General features: G+C 51.9%; 1 protein-coding gene across 1 annotated transcript in view; it reads right to left on the reverse strand.

Annotated features, from left to right (window-relative positions):
- The window catches only part of LOC144601648 (coagulation factor XIII A chain-like), a 60944-nt gene that overhangs the window by 28228 nt on the left and 13985 nt on the right, over nt 1-18731 (reverse strand). Inside the window, exons 3-7 of the mRNA XM_078413884.1 lie at nt 17010-17261; nt 13572-13690; nt 10066-10173; nt 6500-6674; nt 4089-4227 (exon numbers count right to left, since the gene is read on the reverse strand). Of these exons, the coding sequence (XP_078270010.1) occupies nt 4089-4227; nt 6500-6674; nt 10066-10173; nt 13572-13690; nt 17010-17261 (793 nt within the window). The remainder of the gene's footprint in view (nt 1-4088; nt 4228-6499; nt 6675-10065; nt 10174-13571; nt 13691-17009; nt 17262-18731) is intronic.

Raw genomic sequence — 18731 nt, forward strand, 5'->3', positions numbered from 1 at the left:
GCGCTGAGTTCCGCTACGATTCATTGAAGACTCCTCACGATCATGCCCGCGACACCCCGGCCAACGTTCAGCGACAGCCTAGTCACCGACAGTCGCCTTAACATCGAAGGGCCGAATGGCCTCCTCCTGCACCTATTGTCTATTGTCTATCTCCTAAGTGGGACGGGGCCTATAAGCTTCTGTCATACCGTATCGTAGACTGCAGCAAGACATTATAGAGAGAGTAAGTCAGTTCAGTTGAGTTTAGTTTCTTGTCAGGTGTAGTTTATTAGTTTAGTTTAGTTTAGTTTAGAGATACAGCCAGAGACTAGATACTTGCATTTAATTTGATCGTAAAATCCAATTACCCATAGGATAAAATAATTGGATTGAGCCAGTTTTCAAATATATAATAGCAAGGCAATCCATCTCATACTGAAAGGAAGTTGAATAAACATTCGGCCCACCAAGTCCACGCCGACCAGCGATCTCCGCACATTAACACTATCCACTAGGGACAATGTTTACATTAACCAAGCCAGCTAACCTACAAACCTGCACGTCTTTGGAGTGTGGGAGGAAACCGAAGATCTTGGAGAAACCCCACGCAGGTCACGGGGAGAACGTACAAACTCCGTACAGACGGCGCCCGTAGTCAGGATCGAACCTGAGTCTCCGGCGCTGCATTCGCTGTAAGGCAGCAACTCTACCGCTGCGCCACCGTGACCGCCCGTACTAGACCAAGTGGACCCGTTGGGCCCAAACCTCTCCTGCATTGGTGCAGCACCCTCTCCTCCCCCTCCCCTCTCCCACTCCCCTTTCCCCCCCTACCCCCATCCTCCCCTCCTCCTCCCTTCCCCTCTTCCCCTCCCCCTCCTCTCCCCCCCACTAAACCCCCCCAACCCTCTCTCCTCCCCCCCTCCCTCCCTCCCCCCCTCCCTCCCTAGGAGATAGATTTAAACTTTAAAATGTGAATAACTTAAAAAATATAACACCGATTTCAATGAAACGTCTTCCATTAGCACCAAAGGGACGACGGTGAGTAAGTTGGGCCTACAATTGTCGCGCTATCCTGTACCGTTTTGGCTGTAGTTCAGGAACAAACAAACAAACAAACGAGGGTTTTAGTACATAGATAGATGGATGGATGGATGAGGCAGAGGGGCGAAGGCAGGCACTTGCATTCAACCACAGGGAACCCAGATTCAAATGTGGGAAACAGCTGGGAAGACTCCAAATATATTCCAATTAGACGTGTAGATTCACGGTCCCGAGAGACAGGCTTGTTTCAGAATGCCAAGCAACATAACCTACTCTTCACAGACACGTCTTTTTAATTTTAAAGGTTTAAACATCCATGCTTTCAATTATTTAAAAATATCTCCAAATTATCTTCAGATGTTGAATAATAGCAATGATCACAAGGTATCTGGAGAACGTTCTTTAATCGAGGTCATGTTTCAATGGAGGGCGTCTACAAAGTGGAAGATAGACACAGAGTGCTGGAGTAACTCAGCGGGTCAGGCAGCATCTGTGGAGAACATGGATAGGTGACGTTTCACAGAGTGCTGGAGTAACTGAGCAGGACAGGCAACATCTCTGGAGAACATGGATAGGTGACGTTTCACAGAGTGCTGGAGTAACTCAGCGGGTCAGGCAACATCTCTGGAGAGAAGGAATGGGTGACGTTTCAGGTGGAGACCCTTCTTCAGACTGGTTAGGAATGAGGGAGACATGAGATATAGACGATGATGTGGAGAGATAAAGAACAATGAATGAAAGATACGCCCAAAAGTAGCGATGATAAAGGAAACAGGCCATTGTTGGCTGTTTGTTGGGTGAGAACGAGAAGCTGGTGCGACTTGGGTGTGAAACTGAGAGAGATAGAGGGAATGTCGGGGCTACCTGAAGTGAGAGAAATCAAACGTGGACGGCTCGATTATAATCATGTGTTGTCTTTCCGCTGACTGATTAGCACGCAACAAAAATCTTTTCACTGTACCTCGGTACACGTGACAATAAACCAAACTGATCTATCAATAGTGGGAGCCAGGGGTGGCGTTGGAGGCAGGTACATTGGTGCAGCGGGTAGAGCTGCTGCCTCACAATGCCAGAGACCCAGGTTCCATCCTGACTACCATCTGTATGGAGTTTGTACGTTGGACCGCGTGGGTTTTCTCCGGGTGCTCTGGTTTCCTCCCACACTCCAAAGACGTACAGGTTTGTAGGTTAATCTTTTTTAGTTTAGTTTAGAGATACAGCGCGGAAACAGGCCCTTCGGCCCACCGGGTCCGCGCCTACCAGCGATCCCCGCACACAAACACTATCCTACACACACTAGGGGCAATTTACATTTATACCAGGCCAATTAAACATAGAAGCATAGAAAAATAGGTGCAGGAGGAGGCCATTCGGCCCTTCGGCCCTTCGAGCCTGCACCGCCGATCAATATGATCATGGCTGATCATCCACAATCAGTACCCCGTTCCTGCTTTCTCCCCATATCCCTTGATTCCGTTAGCCCCAAGAGCTAAGTCTAACTCTCTCTTGAAAACATCCAGTGAATTGGCCTCCACTGCCCTCTGTGGCAGAGAATTCCACAGATTCACAACTCTCTGGGTGAAAATGTTTTTCCTCATCTCAGTCCTAAATAGCCTACCCCTTATTGTTAAACTGTGGCCCCTGGTTCTGGACTCCCCCAACATCGGGAACATTTTTCCTGCATCCACCCTGTCCAATCCTCTAAGAATTTTATATGTTTCAATAAGATCCCCTCTCATCCTTCTCAATTCCAGTGAATACAAGCCCAGTCGACCCATACGACAGTCCCGCCATCCCGGGAATTAACCTAGTAAACCTACGCTGCACGCCCTCAATAGCAATAATCTCCTTCCTCAAATTTGGAGACCAAAACCGCACACAGTACTCCAGGTGTGGTCTCTCTAGGGCCCTGTACAACCGCACACAGTACTCCAGGTGTGGTCTCTCTAGGGCCCTGTACAACCGCACACAGTACTCCAGGTGTGGTCTCTCTAGGGCCCTGTACAACTGCAGAAGGACCTCTTTGCCCTTAAACTCAAATCCTCTCGCAATGAAGGCCAACATGCCATTGGCTTTCTTCACTGCCTGCTGTACCTGCGTGATGTCCCGCCATCCCGGGAATTAACCTCCAAACCTGTGGGAGGAGACCGGAGCACCCAGAGAAAACCCACGCGGTCACGGGAATGGCAACGCGATAAAAAGCTTTTCACTGTACCTCGCTCGGTACAAGTGACAATGAACCAAACACGACTCCGTGGCCTTGCCTCCCCGTTCAATGGTATTGCTGACTATGGTGGCCAACCTCCTCACTCCCAAATATGGGACAAGGTGACGTCACCGCCCCGCGCCCCACGTGACCTCACCCAGCCAGCGGCCACGTGCTCCCACTCCACCAATGGTGGCCGCCTGGGCCGGGAGATGGGTTGCTACGCAATCTCCGATAGGCGGCCTCCGGGCCTACACTGTCCGGGCCTACACTGTCCGGGCCTACACTGTCCAGGCCTACAGTGTCCGGGCCTACAGTGTCTGGGCCTACAGTGTCCGGGCCTACAGTGTCCGGGCCTACACTGTCCGGGCCTACACTGTCCAGCCTACAGTGTCCGGGCCTACACTGTCCGGGCCTGCAGCGGCTCCCTGGCCATGTGTGTCTGGGCCTACAGCATCGGGGCCTTTAGCGTCCGGGCCTACAGTGTCCAGGCCTACAGTGTCCAGGCCTCCACTGTCCAGGCCTCCACTGTCCGGGCCTGCAGTGTCCGGGCCTCCACTGACCAGGTCTACACTGTCCGGGCCTACAGTGCCCGGGCCTACAGTGTCCAGGCCTACAGTGTCCGGACCTACAGTGTCCAGGCCTACAGTATCCGGGCCTACACCGTCGGGGCCTTCAGTGTCCGGGCCTAAAGTGTCCGGGCCTACAGTGCACCCCAGGCCTAATAAGGGACAAGGGTGGTCCCGTACGGGACAAACCAATTTAGCCCAATATATGGGATGTCCCGGCTAATACGGGACAGTTGGCAACCCTAGTGCTGACTGGGCCAGGGCAGGAGGTAGCTGGAGGTAGCTGGACCTACCAGATAGAGTCTTTGGTCAGCTCCATTATCTTCTTCCCATCTGGGTCCAGGATGAAGTCCATGTGTAGGTTGGCATTGTTGTCGTGGGCGGAGGAGAAGTTGGTGACCACCCTGGCTGGAAGTCCCAGGCATCGAAGCACTGGAGAGGGTCACAACAACACAACACCATTAACACCCGGCACAGAACGGTGGGCGGCACAGTGGTGCAGCAGGTAGAGCTGCTGCCTCACAACACCGGAGACCCGGGTTCCAACCCGACCACTGGTGCTGTTTGTACAGAGTTTGTACGTGCGTGGAGTGTATGTGTGAGTGTGTGTGTGTGTGTGTGTGTGTGTGTGTGTGTGTGTGTGTGTGTGTGTGTGTGTGTGTGTGTGTGTGTGTGTGTGTGTGTGTGTGTGTGTGTGTGTGTGTGTGTGACTGTGTGACTGTGTGTGTGTGTGTCTGTGTGTGTGTGTGTGTGTGACTGTGTGTGTATGTGTGTGTATGTGTGTATGTGTGTGTGTGTGTGTGTGTGAGTGTTTGTGTGTGTGTGTATATGAGTGTGTGTGTGTGTGTGTTTGTGTGTGTCCGCGTGCAAGCCTGTGTGCGTTTGTGTATGTGTGCGTGTGTGTGTGTGTGTGTGTGTGTGTGTGAGTGTGTGTGTGTGTGAGTGTGTTAGTGTGTGTGTTTGTGAGTGTGTGTGTGTGTGTATGTCTGTGTATGTGTGTGAGTGTGTGTGTGTGTGTGTGTGTGTGTGAGTGTGTTAGTGCGTGTGTTTGTGAGTGTGTGTGTGTGTGTATGTCTGTGTATGTGTGTGAGTGTTTCTGTGTGCGCGGCAAAGCCTGTGTTTGTTTGTGTGTGTGTGTGTGTGTGTGTGTGTTGTGCGTGTGTGTGTGTGTGTGTGTGTGTGTGTGTGTGTGTGTGTGTGTGTGTGTGTGTGTGTGTGTGTGTGTGTGTGTGTGTGTGTGTGTGTGTGTGTGTGTTGTGCGTGTGTGTGTTTCTGTGTGTGTGTACGTGTGTGTGTGGGTTTTCTCCGAGATCTTCGGTTTCCTTCCACACTCCAAAGACGTGCAGGTTTCAGGGAACTGTGTACCTGCGCTCCTAGATCCCTCTGCTCCACAACACTCCCTGTCTACCTGTGACGCCATTTTCAGGGAACTGTATACCTGCCTACAGGGAACCATGTATCTGTACACTGTGGACGGCTCGATTGTAATCATGTATTGTCTTTCCGCTGACTGGTTAGCACGCAACAAAAAGCTTTTCACTGTACCTCGGTACACGTGACAATAAACAACTAAGCTAAGATAAACTAAACTAAACTACTCCAGCACGTTGTGCTTTACTCAAGATTCCAGCATCTGCAGTTCCTTGTGTGTCTTGTGTTCTTTGACATATGATGAAATAATGGGTCGACTGGGCTTGTATTCGCTGGAATTTAGAAGGATGAGGGTGGATCTTATAGAAACATATAAAATTCTTCAAGGATTGGACACGTTAGAGGCAGGAAACATGTTCCCAATGTTGGGGGAGTCCAGAACCAGGGGCCACAGTCTAAGAATAAGGGGTCGGCCATTTAGGACGGAGATGACGAAAAACTTTTTCACCCAGAGAGTTGTGAATCTGTGGAATTCTCTGCCACAGAAGGCAGTGGAGGCCAATTCTCTGAATGTATTCAAGTGAGTTAGATTTAGCTCTTAGGGCTAATGGAATCAAGGGATATGGGGAGAAGGCAGGCACGGGTTACTGATTGTGGATGATCAGCCATGATCACATTGAATGGCGGTGCTGGCTCGAAGGGCCGAATGGCCTCCTCCTGTACCTGTTTTCTATGTTTCTATGTTTCTCCAAGTTGGAGTCAAAGACATGCAGCACAGGAACTGGCCCTTCGGCCCACCGGGTCCAAGGTGTACATCAACCAGCCATCTACACTAAGGACACCAGTGGATGTGGGGAGCGTACTGGACATGGGTGCAGTAGCACAGGGTGGGACTACATGTGGGGCTGATCACCCGAGATACTCTGTGGTACAGTCTCAGAACCCAGAGTGTGAGTGTGTGGACGTGTCTGTGTGTGCGCGTGCATGCCTGCGTGCGTGCGTGCGTGCGCGTGCATATGCGTGTGTGTGCGTGTGTGTGCGTGCATACGTGTGTGCGAGCATGCGTTTGTGTGCGTGCATGCGTGCGCCTGTGTGTGTATATGTGTGTGCATGCGTGCGTGTGTGTGTGTGAGGTGTGTGTCCATGCGTGTGTGTGTGTGTGCGACTGCGTGCGTGCATGCGCATGTGTGAGTGTGCGTGTATGCGCGCATGTGTGCGACTGCGTGCGTGCATGCGCATGTGTGAGTGTGCGTGCGCGCATGTGCGTGCATGCGTGTGCATATGCATGTGCGTGTGTGTGTGCATGTGCATGTGCGTGTGCGTGTGCGCGTACCTGTGTTGAGCACGGCAGCAAAGACCCAGCATTGCCCGTAGCATACGGGATGGCCGTTCCGGAAGTACTGCAGCAGTATCTCCACGCTGCCGTTCCATGCTGTGGGGGCAACTCCATCAACATATGGCCCATCCCAACTCCCCACCAGCACGCCCCCATCATCCTTCGAATTAATCTGCCCAGAGAAATGACATTAGAGACACAGTGCAGATACAGGCCCTTCGGCCCATCGAGTCCGCGCTGACCAGCGATCATCCCGTACACAAGCACCATCCAACACACTGGCAACACTTTTTTACTGAAGCCAATTAACCTACGAGCCTGCACGTCTTTGGAGGTTAGTTTAGTTTATACATACAGTATAGCATGGGAACTGGTGATCCAGCCCATGCAGGTCACGGGGAGAACGTACAAACTCCGTACAAACAGCACCCGTGGTCGGGATGGAACCCGCTGCGCCACCGTGCCACATAGCATGGGACTAGTGTAGATGTGGCACATTGGTCGGCATGGGCGAGTCGGGCCGAAGGGCCAGTTTCTGACCTAGATGACTCTATGACTGTGCTCCATGCCATTCTAACATGAGGTGAATGTTACGATTATCCTTAAAACATCAAAGGTCAAATTAGTCGAGTTCAGTACGAGTTTAAAAGAAAGTTAGATAGAGCTCTAGGGGCTAGCGGATTCGAGGGATATGGGGAGAAGGCAGGCACGGGGTACTGATTGTGGATGATCAGCCATGATCACAATGAATGGCGGTGCTGGCTCAAAGGGCCAAATGGCCTCCTCTTGCCCCTATTGTCTAAGTTTTCTATGTTTCTATGTCTAAACAAATGGCTTTATGAACAGCAGACAAACCTTCAAAGGACCTAGGAGACAAATTAATCTGCTTTCTTCATCAATAGACAATAGATAATAGGTGCAGGAGGAGGCCATTCGGCCCTTCGAATCATCACCACCATTCACCGTGATCATGGCTGATCATCTACAATCAGTACTCCGTTCCTGCCTTCTCCCCATACCCCTTGACTCCGCTATCTTTAAGAGCTCTATCTAGCTCTCTCTTGAAAGCATCCAGAGAATTGGCCTCCACTGCCTTCTGAGGCAGAGAATTCCACAGATTCACAACTCTCTTGCTGGAAAAAGTTTTTCCTCATTTCAGTTCTAAATGGCCTACCCCTTATTCTTAAACGGTGGCCCCTTGTTCTGGACTCCCCCAACATTGAGAACTTGTTTCCTGCCTCTAGCTTGTTCAGTCCCTTAATAATTTTATGTTTCAATAAGGTTTCTTTTCATCCATCTAAATTCCAGTGTATACAAGCCTATTCGCTCCAGTCTTTCAACATACGACAGTCCCGCCATTCCGGGGATTAACCCGGTGAACCTACGCTGCACGCCCTCAATAGCAAGGACGTCCAGCCTCAAATTAGGAGACCACAACTGCACACAGTACTCCAGGTGCGGTCTCACCAGGGCCCTGTACAACTGCAGAAGTACCTCTTTGCTCCCTCCACTCAACTCCTCTCGTTATGAAGGCCAACATGCCATGAGCTTTCTTCACTGCCTGCTGTACCTGTCGAGTTCAGTAAACAAATGGTTTTGTGAACAGCGGAGGAACTTTCAATCAAAGGACCTAGGAGACAAATTAATCTGCTTTCTTCATCAACTGAGAGGCTGACTGAAGATTCACTGAATAAAATTAAAGGCAATTAGGGAACTTGCACTGCTGATGAGATCCAAGACAACAGCTTGAGAAATGTGAAGACACAACAGCTCGCTCCATGCTGAAGAAACTGGCACTCTCTGGTCCAAATCACACATTCTGCCACATGCTGCAAAGCCATTTCTCTCCACACAAATAATATTCTTCTTAGGTGTCTTCTTAGACACTGTAGGTACGGACGCAGTAGGCCTGGACACTGTTGGCCCGGATGCTGTAGGCCCGGAGGCTGTAGGCCCAGACGCTGTAGGCCCGGATACTGAAGGCCCGGACAGTGTAGGCCCGGACGCTGTAGGCCCGGACGCTGTAGGCCCGGACGCTGTTGGCCCGGACGCTGTAGGCCCGGACGCAGTAGGCCCGGGCACTGTCGGCCCGGACACTGTTGGCCCGGACGCTGTAGGCCCGGAGGCTGTAGGCCCAGACGCTGAAGGCCCGGACACTGAAGGCCCGGACGCTGTAGGCCCGGACGCTGTAGGCCCGGACGCTGTAGGCCCAGACGCTGTAGGCCCGGATACTGAAGGCCCGGACAGTGTAGGCCCGGACGCTGTAGGCCCGGACGCTGTAGGCCCGGACGCTGTTGGCCCGGACGCTGTAGGCCCGGACGCAGTAGGCCCGGGCACTGTCGGCCCGGACACTGTTGGCCCGGACGCTGTAGGCCCGGAGGCTGTAGGCCCAGACGCTGAAGGCCCGGACACTGAAGGCCCGGACGCTGTAGGCCCGGACGCTGTAGGCCCGGATGCTGTAGGCCCAGACGCTGTAGGCCCGGACGCTGTAGGCCCGGACGCTGTAGGCCCGGACGCTGTAGGCCCGGACGCTGTAGGCCCGGACGCTGTAGGCCCGGACGCTGTAGGCACGGACACTGTAGGCCCGGACACTGTAGGCCCAGACGCTGTAGGCTAACAGAGTGTGTTCGGGGAGTGGGGCCATGTGCTTGCGTCTAACGGAGGTTGCGTAGCAACCCGCCTCCCGGTCCGGGCGGCCGCCATTGGTGGAGCGGGAGCACGTGGCCGCTGGCTGGGTGAGGTCACGTGGGGCGCGGGGCGGTGACGTTACAATGTCCCGTATTTGGGAGTGAGGAAGTTGGCAACCCTGATAAGGGGGGACCTCATTGAAACGTACCGAATAGTGAGCGGCCTGGATAGAGTGGATGTGGAGAAGATGTTTCCACTAGTGGGAGAGTCTAGGACCAGAGGGCACAGCCTCAGAATTAAAGGACGTTCCTTTAGGAAGGAGATGAGGAGGAATTTCTTTAGTCAGAGGGTGGTGAATCTGTGGGATTCTTTGCCACAGACGGCTGTAGAGGCCAAGTCAGTGGGTATATTTAAGGCAGAGATAGATAGATTCGGGAAGATGCACAGTCTCTTGCCCAGAGTAGGGGAATCGAGGACCAGAGGACATAAGTTTAAGGTGAAGGGGAAATGATTTAATAACAACCTGAGGGGTAACTTTTTCACACAGTGGGTGTATGGAACGAGCTGCCAGAGGAGGTAGTTGAGGCTAGGACTATCCCATTATTTAAGAAACAGTTGGACAGGTACATGGATAGGACAGGTTTGGAGGGATATGGACCAAGAGCAGGCAGGTGGGACTGGTATGCATGGGGCATGTTGGCCGGTGTGGGCAAGTTGGGCCAGTGGAGGTAGTTGAGGCTGGGACTATCGCAACGTTTAAGAAACATTTGGACGGGTTTAAGGCGAAGGGGAAGAGATCAGCCATGGTTGAATGGCGGAGTAGACTTGATGGGCCGAATGGTACGATTCTGCTCCGAGAACTCATGAACTTCTGAATAAAGCATATCCAATGGCAGGGGCAGTTGTTGGTGCCCTCCTGCCCACATGTAACTCACCATGGCAGATGCCACACGGCACACTTTGATGGGGCATCCTCTGGACTGTAGTGGCATGCGTGCCCGATCCAGAACGTAGATACAGGCGTTCAAAACATTCCTCTCAAACTGGACAGAATCAGACAGCAAGGCAGAGGATTAGATTATAGACACAGAGACACATAGACACATAGGCACAGAGACACAGAGACACAGAGACACAGGGACACAGGGACACAGGGACACAGGGACACAGGGACACAGGGACACAGAAACACAGAGACACAGAGACACAGAGACACAGGGACACAGAGACACAGAGACACAGGGACACAGAGACACGGAGACACGGAGACACAGAGACACAGGGACACAGGGACACAGGGACACAGAGACACAGAGACACAGAGACACAGGGACACAGGGACACAGAGACACAGAGACTCGGGGACTCGGGGACACGGGGACGGGGGGACGGGGAGACGGGGACACGGGGACACGGGGACACGGGGACACAGGGACACAGGGACACAGGGACACAGGGACACAGGGACACAGAGACACAGAGAGACACAGAGACACAGGGACACAGAGACACAGGGACACAGAGACACAGAGACAGGGACACAGAGACACAGGGACACAGAGACACAGAGACACAGGGACACAGACACACAGAGACACAGAGACACAGGGACACAGAGACACAGAGACACAGGGACACAGAGACACAGAGACACAGAGACACAGAGACACAGAGACACAGAGACACAGAGACACAGAGACACAGGGACACAGACACACAGAGACACAGGGACACAGAGACACAGAGACACAGGGACACAGAGACACAGAGACACAGAGACACAGGGACACAGAGACACAGAGACACAGGGACACAGAGACACAGGGACAGGGACACAGAGACACAGGGACACAGACACACAGGGACACAGGGACACAGAGACACAGAGACACAGAGACAGGGACACAGAGACACAGAGACACAGAGACACAGGGACACAGGGACACAGGGACACAGAGACACAGAGACACAGAGACACAGAGACACAGAGACAGGGACACAGAGACACAGAGACACAGAGACACAGGGACACAGGGACACAGGGACACAGGGACACAGAGACACAGAGACACAGAGACACAGGGACACAGGGACACAGAGACACAGAGACACAGAGACACAGGGACACAGAGACACAGAGACACAGAGACACAGGGACACAGAGACACAGAGACACAGGGACACAGAGACACAGGGACACAGGGACACAGGGACACAGAGACAGGGACACAGAGACACAGGGACACAGAGACACAGGGACACAGAGACAGGGACACAGGGACACAGGGACACAGGGACACAGGGACACAGGGACACAGGGACACAGGGACACAGAGACAGGGACACAGAGACACAGGGACACAGAGACACAGAGACAGGGACACAGAGACACAGGGACACAGGGACACAGAGACACAGAGACACAGGGACACAGGGACACAGGGACACAGGGACACAGGGACACAGGGACACAGAGACAGGGACACAGAGACACAGGGACACAGGGACACAGAGACACAGGGACACAGAGACACAGAGACAGGGACACAGAGACACAGGGACACAGAGACAGGGACACAGAGACACAGAGACAGGGACACAGAGACACAGGGACACAGGGACACAGAGACAGGGACACAGAGACACAGGGACACAGAGACACAGGGACACAGGGACACAGAGACACAGAGACACAGAGACACAGGGACACAGAGACACAGAGACACACAGAGACACAGGGACACAGGGACACAGGGACACAGAGACACAGAGACACACAGAGACACACAGAGACACACAGAGACACACAGAGACACAGGGACACAGGGACACAGAGACACAGAGACACAGGGACACAGGGACACAGGGACACAGGGACACAGGGACACAGGGACACAGGGACACAGAGACACAGGGACACAGGGACACAGGGACACAGGGACACAGGGACACAGGGACACAGAGACACAGGGACACAGGGACACAGGGACACAGGGACACAGAGACACAGGGACACAGGGACACAGAGACACAGAGACACAGAGACACACAGAGACACACAGAGACACAGGGACACAGGGACACACAGAGACACACAGAGACACACAGAGACACAGAGACACAGGGACACAGGGACACACAGAGACACACAGAGACACACAGAGACACACAGAGACACACAGAGAGACAGGGACACAGGGACACAGGGACACAGGGACACAGGGACACAGGGACACAGGGACACAGGGACACAGAGAGACAGAGACACAGACACACGAAGACACGGAGACACGGGGACACGGGGACACGGAGACACAGAGACACAGAGACACAGAGACACAGTGACACAGAGTCACAGTGACACACAGAGTCACACAGAGACACACAGAGTCACACAGAGACACACAGAGACACACAGAGACACACAGAGTCACAGAGACAATGGACAATAGGTGCAGGAGTAGGCCATTCGGCCCTTCGAGCCTGCACCGCCGTTCAATATGATCATGGCTGATCATCCAACTCAGTATCCCGTACCTGCCTTCTCTCCATACCCCCTGATCCCTTTAGCCACAAGGGCCACATCTAACTCCCTCTTAAATATAGCCAATGAACTGGCCTCAACTACCTTCTGTGGCAGAGAATTCCACAGATTCACCACTCTCTGTGTGAAAAAAAAAGTTCTCATCTCGGACTTCCCCCTTATCCTTAAACTGTGATCCCTTGTTCTGGACTTCCCCAACATCGGGAACAATCTTCCTGCATCTAGCCTGTCCAACCCCTTAAGAATTTTGTAAGTTTCTATAAGATCCCCCCTCAATCTTCTAAATTCCAGCGAATCTACTGCTCATTAAATAAGAAAGCATAAATAGCTTTGGATAGAGTGGATGTGGAGAGGATGTTTCCACTAGTGGATTCCACAGATTTACAACTCTTTGACTGAAAATGTTTCTCCTCATCTCCGTTCTAAATGGCCTACCCCTTATTCTTAAACTGTGGCCCCTTGTTCTTTACTCCCCCAACATTGGGAACATGTTTCCTGCCTCTAACGTGTCCAACCCCTTAATAATCTTATACGTTTCGATAAGATCCCCTCTCATCCTTCTAAATTCCAGTGTATACAAGCCTAGTCGCTCCAGTCTTTCAACATATGACAGTCCCGCCATTTCGGGAATTAACCTAGTAAACCTATGCTGCACGCCCTCAATAGCAAGAATATCCTTCCTCACATTTGGAGACCAAAACTGCACACAGTACTCCAGGTGCGGTCTCACTAGGGCCCTGTACAACTGCAGAAGGACCTCTTTGCTCCTGTACTCAACTCCTCTTGTTATGAAGGCCAACATTCCATTGGCTTCCTTCACTGCCTGCTGTACCTGCATGCTTCCTTTCAGTGACTGTATTGGGGAGTGAGGATGTTGGCAAGCCCTGAGAGACTTACCTGTCCAAAGATCCACGACCTGCTTATCACGTCGGTGGAGGTGCCGTAGTAAATGCAGCCGTCATCGTTGAGGACGTACTCGTGGCGCTGGGACTCCTCGCTGAGATACACCGCATCCTCTGGTCCACACGGGACGTCCCGTCACCAGCAGAGAACGGAGCACAACAGAGACGGGGACAACGGTCAGCTGACGGACTTGTGGAGACGCCAACGACCCGCAGATGGACAACATAGAAACATAGGCCTACACTGTCCGAGATTACAGCGGCCCCCGGGCTGAAGGTGTCCGGGCCCACAGTGTCCGGGCCCACAGTGTCCGGGCCCACACTGTCCGGGTCTACAGTGTCCGGGCCTACAGTGCCCGGGCCTACAGTGCCCGGGCCTACAGTGCCCGGGCCTACAGTGTCCGGGCCTACAGTGTCCTGGCCTACAGTGTCCGGGCCTACACTGTCCGGGTCTACAGTGTCCGGGCCTACAGTGCCCGGGCCTACAGTGCCCGAGCCTACAGTGCCCGGGCCTACAGTGTCCGGGCCTACAGTGTCCGGGCCTACAGTGTCCTGGCCTACACTGTCCGGGTCTACAGTGTCCGGGCCTACAGTGTCCGGACCTACAATGTCCGGGCCCACACTGTCCAGGCCTACACTGTCTGGGCCTACACTGTCCGGGCCCACACTGTCCGGGGGCCTACACTATCCGGGCCAACAGTGTCTGGGCCTACAGTGTCCAGACCTTACTGTCCGGACCTACACTGTCCGGGCCTAGAAACATAGAAAATAGGTGCAGGAGGAGACCATTTGGCCATTGGAGCCAGCACCGCCATTCAATATGATCATGGCTGATCATCCACAATCAGTAACCTGTTCCTGCTTTCTCCCCATACCCCTTGATTCCCTTAGCCCTAAGAGCTAAATCTAACTCTTTCTTGAAAACATCCAGTGATTTGGCCTCCATTGCCTTCTGAGGCAGAGAATTCCACAAATTCACAACTCTCTGGGTGAAGAAGTATTTCCTCATCTCTGTCCTAAACTGTGACCACTGGTTCTGGATTCCCCCAACATCGGAAACATTTTTCCTGCATCTAGCCTGTCCAATCCTCTAAGAATTTTACATGTTTCTATAAGATCCCCTCTCATCTTTCTAAATTCCAGTGAATACAAGCCCAGTTGACCCATTCTTTCAACATATGACAGTCCCGCCATTCCGGGAATTAACCTAATAAACCTACGCTGCACTCCCTCAATAGCAAGAATATCCTTCCTCACATTTGGAGACCAAAACTGCACACAGTACTCCAGGTGCGGTCTCACCAGGGCCCTGTACAACTGCAGAAGGACCTCTTTGCTCCTATACTCAACTCCTCTCGAAATGAAGGCCAACATGCCATTGGCTTTCTTCACTGCCAGCTGTACCTGCATGCTTACTTTCAGTGACTGATGTACAAGCACACCCAGGTCTCGTTGCTCCTCCCCTTCTCCTCATCTGACACCATTCAGATAATAATCTGCCTTTCTGGTCATGCCACCAAAGTGGATAACCTCACATTTATCCACATAGAGTCAACAGGTCAGAAGTTACAGGTGTAGAATTAGGCCATTCGGCCCATCAAGCCTACTCCACCATTCAATCGTGGCTGATTATCTCTCCCTCCTAACCCCATTCTCCTGCCTTCTCCCCATAACCCCTGACACCCGCACTAATCAAGAATCTATCTATCTCTGCCTTAGAAATATCCACTGACTTGTGGCCTCCACAGCCGTCTGTGGCAACGAATCCCACAGATTCACCACCAACAGAGTCATAGAGTGATACAGTGTGGAAACAGGCCCTTCGGCCCAACGTCCATAAGCCTGTATGGACTTAGCTCACAGTGAGGAGGTGACTGGAGGAAACTCACTGTGATGGATGTTTCTTTTTTGTTTGTTTTGTGTTGGTTTGTGATTGTGTGTGTTATTGCTTATTTTTATTGCTTCTTATTGTTAGACTGTGGATAACAGAATTTTGTCCAAAAGACTTCTTTTTTTGGATGAGAATAAAGTCTATTCTGATTCTGATTCTGATCCCTCAAATCCTGTCCTATCCATGTACTTGATTTTTAAACATTTCTGGCCTTTTCTTACCTCCAGTTCCCCTCCCTCTACAGTCAATCTCAAAAAGAACACTGACCTTTAACGTAGCTCAACCTTGTCCTCCAGAGATGCTGCCTGACCCGCAGAATTACTGAGTAACTCAGCGGGTCAGGCAGCATCTGTGGAGAACATGGATAGGTGACGTTTCACAGAGTGCTGGAGTAACTCAGCGGGTCAGGCAGCATCTGTGGAGAACATGGATAGGTGACGTTTCACAGAGTGCTGGAGTAACTCAGCGGGTCAGGCAGCATCTGTGGAGAACATGGATAGGTGACGTTTCACAGAGTACTGGAGTAACTCAGCGGGTCAGGCAGCATCTCTAGAAACATAGAAACAGAAAATAGGTGCAGGAGGAGGCCATTCGGCCCTTCGAGCCAGCACTGCTATTCACTGTGATCATGGCTGATCATCCACAATCAGTAACCCGTGCCTGCCTTCTCCCCATTTCCCTTGATTCCACTAGCCCCTAGAGCTCGATCTAACTCTCTTTTAAATCCATCCAGTGAATTGGCTTCCACCGCCCTCTGTGGCAGAGAATTCCACAAATTCACAACTCTCTGGGTGAAAAAGTTTCTTTCTCACCTCAGTTTTAAATGGCCTCCCCTTTATTCTTAGACTGTGTGGCCCCTGGTTCTGGACTCCCCCAACATTGGGAACATTTTTCCTGCATCTAGCTTGTCCAGTCCTTTTATAATCTTGTACGTTTCTATAAGATCCCCTCTCGTCCTTCTGAACTCCAGTGGGGATCTTATCGAAACGTATAAGATTATTAAAGGGTTGGACACGTTAGAGGCAGGAAACATGTTCGCAATGTTGGGGGAGTCCAGAACCAGGGGCCACAGTTTGAGAATAAGGGGTAGGCCATTTAGAACTGTGATGAGGAAAAACCTTTTCAGTCAGAGAGTTGTGAATCTGTGGAATTCTCTGCCTCAGAATGCAGTGGAGGCCAATTCTCTGAATGCATTCAAGAGAGAGGTAGATAGAGCTCTTAAGGATAGTGGTATTTATTCACAAAATGCTGGAGTAACTCAGCAGGTCAGGCAGCATCTCGGGAGAGAAGGAATGGGTGACTTTTCGGGTCGAGACCCTTCTTCAGACTGATAGGGGAGACAGGGGGTATGGGGAGAAGGCAGGAACAGGGTACTGATTGAGAATGATCAGCCATGATCACATTGAATGTCGGTGCTGGCTCGAAGGGCTGAATGGCCTCCTCCTGCAGCTATTGTCCATTGTCTATTGAGATGGAATGGGTGACGTTTCAGGTCGAGACCATACTTCGGATGGGGAACGTGGACATGTTGGCTTGCTGTACCTTCACACCAAGGGTTGAAGATGAAGTAGATGTCGGTGGCCTTGTCGCGGGCTGTCCTGCGGATTCCGTGTGAGGTCAAGACCGCCACGTAAAAGCGGAACCTGCCCACGATGCAGTCTGGCGGAGACATGACCGACACGCTGAGCATGTTGCCATGGTTGGACAACACCTTGGCTCCCCACCTGCCCTTCACCAGCTCGTCCTGCAGGTAGATCCGGATGTACGTTCCCTTCACGGCACTCGGGTGGCGACCTGCGTCACAGGAAAACACCTGGGTTACACACACACACACCTGGGTTACACACACACAAACCTGGGTCACACACACACACACCTGGGTCACACACACACACACCTGGGTCACACACACACCTGCGTTATACACACACACACACCTGGGTTTCACACACACACCTGGGTTATACAAACACACACACCTGCGTTACACACACACACCTGGGTTACCCACACACACACCTGCGTTACACACACACACACATGCGTTACACACACACACACATGCGTTACACACACACACACACACATGCATTACACACACACACCTGGGTCACATACACACCTGGGTCACACACACACACCTGCGTTATACACACACACACACCTGGGTTACACACACACACACACCTGGGTTACACACACACACCTGGGTCACACACACACCTGGGTTACACACACCTGGGTCACACACACACCTGCGTTAAGTCTCAGTTCGAGCTCAACTTTTTAAGGCAGAGATGGATAGACCTTTGATTAGTGCGGGTGTGAGGGGTTATGGGAAGAAGGCAGGAGAATGGGGTTAGGAGGGAGAGATAAATCAGCCATGAATGGCGGAGTAGACTTGATGGGCCGAATGGCCTAATCCTGCTCCTATCACTTATGACCTTATGGGAGAGTCTAGGACCAGAGGGCACGGCCTCAGAATTAAAGGGCGTTCCTTTAGGAAGGAGATGAGGAGGAATTTCTTTAGTCAGAGGGTGGTGAATCTGTGGGATTCTTTGCCACAGACGGCTGTGGAGGCCAAGTCAGTGGATATTTTTAAGGCAGAGACAGATAGATTCTTGATCAGTGCGGGTGTCAGGGGTTATGGGGAGAAGGCAGGAGAATGGGGTTAGAAGGGAGAGATTGATCAGCCGTGATTGAACGTAGGAGTAGATTTGATGGGCCGATGGTACGTCCTTGTTATTGAGGCAGTGCAGCGTAGGTTCACGAGATTAATCTCTGGGATGGCGGGACTGTCATATGAGGAAAGATTGGAAAGGCCGGGCTTGTATTCACTGGAGTTTAGAAGGATGAGAGGGGATCTTATAGAGACATATAAAATTATAAAAGGACTGGACAAGCTAGATGCAGGAAAAATGTTCCCAATGTTGAGTGTCCAGAACCAGGGGCCACAGTCTAAGAATAAAGGGGAGGCCATTTAAAACTGAGGTGAGAAGGGACTTTTTCCACCCAGAGAGTTGTGAATTTGTGGAATTCTCTGCCACAGAGGGCAGTGGAGGCCAATTCACTGGATGAATTTAATAGAGAGTTAGACAGAGCTCTAGCGGAATCAAGGGATATGGGGAGAAGGCAGGCACGGGTTACTGATTCAAGTCAAGTCAAGTCAAGTCAAATTTATTTGTCACATACACATACTCGATGTGCAGTGAAATGAAAGTGGCAATGCCTGTGGGTTGTGCACAAAACGATTGTGGATGATCA

The sequence above is a fragment of the Rhinoraja longicauda genome, chromosome 2 (assembly GCF_053455715.1).
Source record: "Rhinoraja longicauda isolate Sanriku21f chromosome 2, sRhiLon1.1, whole genome shotgun sequence".
Taxonomy (NCBI): domain Eukaryota; kingdom Metazoa; phylum Chordata; class Chondrichthyes; order Rajiformes; family Arhynchobatidae; genus Rhinoraja; species Rhinoraja longicauda.